Consider the following 7540-nt stretch of genomic DNA (forward strand, 5'->3'; position numbering starts at 1 on the left):
AAAAAGGCTTGATTACCGATCAATATAGTTTAAACTGGACAGAGTGAAATCTAACCAACCTGTTTCACACGTTTCTTACATCACCCGTTTAGTTTGGTTATCGCACAACTAAGGCAGTGGGAATGATAGTAGAGCACTTGTTGAAGCTGTGGGGCACTTGTTGAAGCTGTGGGGCAGCCGTGGCCAAGTGGTTAGAGAGTTGGTCTTTCAATCTGGGGGTTGCAGGTTCGAATCCCCCCTGACCTCTCTCTACATCTCCATCCATGGCTGAAGTGCCCTTGAGCAAGGCACCTAACCCCACATTGCTCCAGGGACTGTAACCAATACCCTGACAAATAATAACTGTAAGTCGCTTTGAATAAAATGAAAGCGTCAGCTAAGTGTAATGTAATGTAATGTTTGCATTACACTTGTGAATGGGCAATGAACAATCACCAAACACTGATACAATAAAACACTTCGGCTTGACATGAGCAAATTAGGCGCGGAAGTGAAAGTGAAAGCCCAACTGGGAAACTCCAACTCCCATCGTCATTGTGACACAGCACTCCACAGCACACAAGTGTTCACTGTACACTGCACACAACGAAATTGCATTTATGCCTCACCAGTGCAAGGGGCAGCCCCCAATAGCGCCCCAAGGGAGCAGTGCGGTGGGACGGTATCATGCGGAATGGATGGGGGGAGAGCACTGGTTAATTACTCCCCCCCCCACCAACCTGGCGGGTCGGGAGTCAAACCGGCAACCTTTGGGCTGCAAGTCAGACGCCTTAACCTCTTACCCATGACATGAAAACGACTATGACTAACCTTAGTTTTGCGTTAAAGCCTCCTTCAGTGTCAGAGAACTCTGACTCTGAACTTCTCCAAGAGGGTTGGCAGAATGGGTTGCCCCCGAGCAGCATTTGTGGGTGATGTGGCTTGAGAGACCAGCTGTCCTTATCTTCTCTCAGATTTCCATGACAACCACCTTGTCTCAGCTTCTCGGGTTCGTCTCCAGTGTTCTTCTTCTCCACTCGTCTTCCCTCCGTTTCCGCCTTCTTAGCGCTGCCACGAGGCTTTTTCTTCTTGCTCTGTCAGAGAAAAGGCATATCAGTTGGACATTGGTGGACTACGAAGGAGCATTGCTAAAATATATATAATATATTTTAAGTATTAGGGACACATAAAAGGAAAAAAACAGATAGCCTGGAAATTTTCCGAAAAAAGAATAAAGCCAGAAATTCTAATAACAACTGTGTCATATTTTCAGTAGTTTATTTCCAGATTACATTACATTACATTATATTATATTATATTATTTTATATTACATTACATTATATTATATTATATAAGAGTTTTCAGTGTTCATACCCCAGCTGATCTTGCTGGTGCAGTCTCCTCTGAAACTTTCGGTGGCGCCGTCATGGGAACATCATACTGAGGTAAAGGGGCAGGGTAAAGCACTTTGGGCATCTCCGCAGGCATGCCCTGTAGCCCATGGAACATGCATTTCTGTATGACAAGAAAAAAAACAACCAATACAAGGATTACAAGGATGTTTATTTGTCACATGCCTATGAATAATATTAACTTAACAGCAAAACATGCACTGAAATTAGTTGTTAGCCTGTGATGTGTTTGTGAGGGGTGGTCTGTGTGTTTTTGTGTTTGTGTGTGCGTGTGTGTGTGTGTGTGTGTGTGTGTTGTTGAGCAAGTCTGGGTTGGTGGGAAGGGGTGTTTGTGGGGGCCGGCCTACACCAAACATTTCACCATCTAGTTTACAGTACAGAAGCCAAGATGTACATTTGTTGTTATATGCAGCACCTTAAGTACAGCGAGGAGACTTCCCAGGTCTTCCCCATGTTGGGGCTTCCACTTCACTCCATTTAGGAAATGTTGCATGCCTTTCAGTGCATTCTGCACCAACTGGGGGGGGGAATCAAATAAAACAAAACAATTTTGGATATTAACACATGTGATTTAACACTCACCCCAACCCGAGCCATCAGAAAATCCAATCTGCCCCTGCCCGACCTACAAAATTATGTTCGGACAGTGACTCAAAACAACTCGCGACAATACTGGATGTCCATGATACTGGATGTCGTGAATACCCTCCCAAAAATGACTTAAAAGGTACACTGTGTAATATTTATATAGTTTATTTCCAGAAGTCATGCTGTAGGATCAAGTAAGGGGAACTCGCACACCTTGTATGCCGATGCAATAGTGTCCTTTTCATCTTTTGCACTGATGATGGTCTGAATGGGACCGAAACGTTTGCACTGTTCACTTGGGTAGCACTTTTTTATTTTCGAAACATGCAATAAAAGGACACTATTGCATCGGCATACAAGGTGTGCGAGTTCCCCTTACTTGATCCTATAGTTTACCTGTTGGAACCTACGCACCCACCCGGCATCAAGAGAAAAGGCGCGGTACCTCCCTTTGAAAGAACATTTACAGAAGTCATGCTGCACATTCACAAATGTTACCTTTTCCATGAGTACTCACCACCATCATCAAATTCAAAGTTTTCATAATGAGTGGGAAAATTGCACTTCTCATTCATGAAAAGGTGGATCTTCTCCATGCTCACCATTTTGAATGTCCAGAAATAAGACATTTCTAGCTGTATTACTGTACTTTGGTCATCCCCCTAAATAATTAGTTTATTACTTCAAGAAAAGATCAAATTTGGCAATAGGCAGCACAGTTTCAACAAGCCCGCTTAATGAGTGGCATAGTTGCAATACCTACTCTGGCCACCATCCTACACAGTGCACCTTTAAAGAATGAGTTATGACTCCTTAGTTAGTGGGGGATATCAGGCTGTCCAGAAAGGGAAAAAAAACTTACTGTGCAGAAGACAAGCTCTTCAGCTCGTTGGGGTTTGAGAGACTGCAGTGTCTGCAAAAATGCCCTGAAACATATTTCACGATAAGGCTGTTCAAGACATGCCTGCCCAGGAGCCCTGTCAAAATCATGGAAAAAAGAAAGAATTCTGTTATTTTAAAGCAGTGATTCTCAAAGTGTGGTCCGAGGACCACTAGTGGTCCGTGACAGAGCTCAGGTGGTCCGCAAAGGGATTTCTACTTTTCCAAGACAAGCTATCAGAAGGCTATATTTGTAACATTATTACAAAGCCAAACTTGTCTGAAGTCATATTTTCAAGACAATAAGACCAAAAAAAAACTGTGCGGTTACCTATGGAGTTATTAAATAAAAGGGAACCAATAAGAATTATTTATCTGAAAATGTTCACATCATTATTTTTGCCAAATACAATTGATGACAATATTCCTCACCCAAGGCACAGACTGGCCATGCAGTGGATGGCAGCACAGCGCAACTCCAGGTCTGGTTGACTCGATGCGCTGTACGTCATTAGAATTCCTTTCGGGTCAAAGAGACTTGGAAGATGCTGAAAGAATGGATGTTGGAGAAATTCAATTTTGGGATGTTGTACAATATTGTAAAACAATAGCAACTTTTTGAGATCATGTGACAATTGTCGCTGGAGGCAAAACGAAGGTTGGATCAGGTAGGCAGGGATGGTTGGATCACATATACAATTATAGGGCAGTTAACTAAATGATAATGTGAAATAACAGGCAGTTAACTTGATAAATGACATGTACCAAAACATGTACCATATATGTATCTGGTTTCTTTGAAAAATGTACTTGAATGCAAAGATAAAAAATGGCTAATGATTAAATAATCACTACATATCACATTAGAAAGCTTAGCATTTCTGAATGCAGCACTCAAGCAAACGTAATTTTAAAAAAGGGAGAAAAAAAAACAAAAAAAAACCAAGCAAATCCCACCTGCTGAAAATTTGTCACATTGCCACTGACTAACAGTGAAAGTGCCAAAAGGATGTCAGCGTGCGTCCACGAGCTGCAAGCATGCAGGGCCTGGATGTAGTAGGACACGATACAGTTGTGGCTCTGAGCATCCAGAAATACCTTCAAGATGTAAAACAAACAAACAAATAACAAAAAACACAGCACGTCAGCTCATGAATAAATGAAAAAACAATAAAAACAATTAAACAAAAAATCTTATGTGCAAAACAATTCATAATGCTAGTATAATGATGTGATTTTGTGATTAATGTATTTTTGTTGCTGTTTACCTTTTCTGTTATAGTGAAGCTAATTTACCCGCAATAGTAATGATGGAGCAAACTAGATGACTGATTTAAAAGGGTGGAGTTTAGTTGCCTGATTATCATAGACTTGCAATCGAGATTCGATCTGAAGCAACGCCGCCGAAGGTGCTGCGTCACTAGGAGGGCGCAGCCTGGCTAGGAGTTCTCTCAATCTTGACAGAGAGATGGAGGAGCAAGGATGTATGTGAGGTTGGTACTTTGTTGGTTGCTGCTGTACTGACCCTTGGTATTTAAAAGTCTTTTTGTATTGTGCTCATCACTGTCAAACAACCCTCTGCTTCGGTTTCGTTTGTAGTTGTTTTTTGTTTATTCACTTTTATTATTTATTTGCGCACCTGTTAATAAACCTGCACCTATTAGTACAATTTCTGTGCCTTGTATGCAGTTCCAGTGAATTCCAGCTGGTGTGCCAGGTCACTCACGCACATCCCCCTTGTGAGTAAGTGACCTGGCACACCAGCTGGAAGACAACCTGGGAATGTACTACTGCAAGCCGCTTTCAGACAGTACTCTGCTGCCTTGGTTTATTTTATCAACACCAACTGACAAACAAACAAACAAAAACTCTGAGGAGCATGCGAGTAATCGGTCAGCAGTGCATCGCCATCACATGCTACCAGCCTTGACAGAAGTCTTGTCCCTTATGTAAAAATTGATCTGAAATTCATCTTAAATATATATATTTTTCCAGGAAATTGCTCATTTTAATCATATTTAATCCATTTTAAAAAGCGATTTCTGAAGCCAATTGATTCATTGAAAGACATATTAGCAGGGCTGGGACTCGATTACATTTTTTAATCGAATTAATCTATACGCTTTGAAATTAATTAATCGAATTAATCGCATGTAAATATCTGACGTGCAAACAGTGAAAATTATATTTTTTCACATGGATTTTGAATAATGACAATAAATAAGCTTAAACTAAAAATATCGTTCATTTTTAAAGGAAGAGAGAACTCTTCTCAATTTCAGCTGGCTGTTTGCCATAAGACATAATACTGCCCTCCACTGGTCTACTCCAGAACTATATAGCTGCATTATAGTGCGATTCGTTTTTTTAATCGTGTTAATTCATTAATCAAATCGTGTGATTAATTAATCTAAATGAATGCATTAATGCCCCAGCCCTAGTTATAAGCTGTTGTTCCAACAACATGGATAGGTGAAAGAACTTCTGCCAGGGACTATACAGGTATTGGAATAAGATATGCCGTGATCTGCTGCTTTTTTTTGGCCTGATCACCGATTACTAGGCCTGTAACGGTATAATGTGTTTGTACCGAACCGTTGGAAACAGACCTTAGGTACAAATCATGAAGTGGCTCTCTAATGTGCACAATGCTGTCGTATGAAAGGGGACAAAACAGGTGTAGAGGCTTGTTCTTTGTGAGAACTTGAGAAAAGTGCCATTTCTTACACTGATGAAATCTCCTAGCCTCGCACACCATCCTACGTACTTCCGCCAAGAGACTTGGCTCCGCACTACGTCTGGTACCTGTCTGTTAAACGGTCCTACATCGCCAAAGATAGACAAAAATGTCCTTCCCGGTTCCTGCAATCGCGTCAGATCAAACAACCTCCAGACCATGAATATGAAATGAAATTGTAGTATTATGGGATGGTCAGGACCAGGCTAGAAATTCAAAGTAGCAGTTTCCACTCGCAATGTCCATGCAACTATATTGGCCTACAAAGGCAAAGTACAGTAACAATGCCAACAGTGAAACTGAGGAGAAGGACTTCAAAGTATCTGTATGAGTTTGGATCATGTAGTCACGGTATTATTCATTGATATGTCAAACAAATTACTGCATAACATTAAACTATTTGAGATTGATTAGACACTGAATTATTAAAAACTCAAATAGGGACACAAAAAAACCTCAGGCAGCCTACTTCAGAGCACAACATGTGAGAAAGTTGTGCTCTGAATACTCTCTGTCAAAGAGCGTGGAGTTACCGTCTACGCCCTCCCTCATCTGTAGCTGTTATTTATGATTGGCGGCTGATTAGTCGGTGTATCTCTATTGCAATCTGTGTGTGTGTGTGTGTGTGTGTGTGTGTGTGTGTGTGTGTGTGTGTGTGTGTGTGTGTGTGTGTGTGTGTGTGTACCTGTAATTGATTGAGTAGTTGAATAACAAGTTGGCAAAGCTTAAGAACGAGGTGCTCCAGGCTGAACGGAATCAACTGACTTGCTTTCAACAGCAGTCTGCAGACATCCTATAATGAAGTAAAAATACAAGAAATTAAATGCAGAAAATCAAATTACAAAGTGTCAAAAAATTAAGAATGCCAATTGGCACTTTTGAAATTCAAAAGTGTGAGATGAGGGATTCTGTTTGAATCAAGTCATATAAGGTAGAGCAAATGCAATTTCAGCCGCAATTGCAAGGAAAACTGTTTACGAGGCAAAGGCCAATGAAAAAATAACCTAAGGTGACCTAGGACAACATGAATATTGTTTCAAGCTGTACAGTAAGGAGCCACTTAGGAAAATTGGAGTGTATGGGGCTACCAGAAGAAAGCAATAGGGAAAAAATGCCACAAATCTGTTTGCTTACAATACACCAGAAAGTATGGGGACAAATGTCAAAAGGCCTGGGACCAAGTCATTTCTGCCGGCATTGGAAGAACAGTCAACAAGGCCTACCTATGATGAAAGAACACCATCCCTGATGGTGAATCACTGATGTTAAGGGGACACATTGTCACAAATGCACTGTACTTTCCTAAATATGCAAGGAACGATGACCTCATTAACTAGTGAAAATACTGTAAACTTGACACTCACCATCTTTGAAGTTGCAAATAGGACATTGTGTGGGCATGCCAACAGTCCAAAAGTCAACCTGACATAAGCTTCAGTTCAGATATTATAAGCCTAACAGTCATTCTGCCATAAAGAATGGACAGTTTGCCATCTGAGAAAATTGAGAACCTTAGCGCACAACTGGCACCTCAAAAGTTTTCAAAATGGTCATTCATGTCAATGGGGCAGTGCACTTGGACAGTATCAAAAACTAGTCTGTACACGTTTGACAATAAACCTATACCATTCATTCCATTGTCTGTACCTGCATGTCGCCGTCTTTTGTCGTGCTGTTACTGTAGTTTTCGGAAATAAGTTCATCCAGCAAGAGGTTGATCTCTGTTTTGAAGCTTGGGTCTGATGGCGTTAGCGAGCATAGTTTATTATAATAGCTACCAAAACGCATGCCAGGTGCGTTGTACTCCGTATCGTCCATGTCCATGTCCAGATGTCATTCACAGATCTAACTGTTGTTAACGTTAACTTATCGCATCACTCTGATAGTTCTATCGCATTTGAAGTAAACCACTCCTCGAAGATCATGCGTGGTCTTTTCCGCAGT

General features: G+C 41.0%; 1 protein-coding gene across 1 annotated transcript in view; it reads right to left on the bottom strand.

Moving 5' to 3' along the window:
- The window catches only part of heatr6 (HEAT repeat containing 6), a 43669-nt gene extending 36129 nt beyond the window's left edge, over positions 1 to 7540 (bottom strand). The window contains exons 1-8 of the mRNA XM_063200619.1: positions 7244 to 7540; positions 6282 to 6389; positions 3817 to 3957; positions 3292 to 3407; positions 2843 to 2957; positions 1808 to 1909; positions 1355 to 1495; positions 811 to 1073 (exon numbers count right to left, since the gene is read on the bottom strand). Of these exons, the coding sequence (XP_063056689.1) occupies positions 811 to 1073; positions 1355 to 1495; positions 1808 to 1909; positions 2843 to 2957; positions 3292 to 3407; positions 3817 to 3957; positions 6282 to 6389; positions 7244 to 7420 (1163 nt within the window). The 5' untranslated portion in view covers positions 7421 to 7540. The remainder of the gene's footprint in view (positions 1 to 810; positions 1074 to 1354; positions 1496 to 1807; positions 1910 to 2842; positions 2958 to 3291; positions 3408 to 3816; positions 3958 to 6281; positions 6390 to 7243) is intronic.

The sequence above is a fragment of the Engraulis encrasicolus genome, chromosome 6 (genome assembly GCF_034702125.1).
Source record: "Engraulis encrasicolus isolate BLACKSEA-1 chromosome 6, IST_EnEncr_1.0, whole genome shotgun sequence".
Classification (NCBI taxonomy): domain Eukaryota; kingdom Metazoa; phylum Chordata; class Actinopteri; order Clupeiformes; family Engraulidae; genus Engraulis; species Engraulis encrasicolus.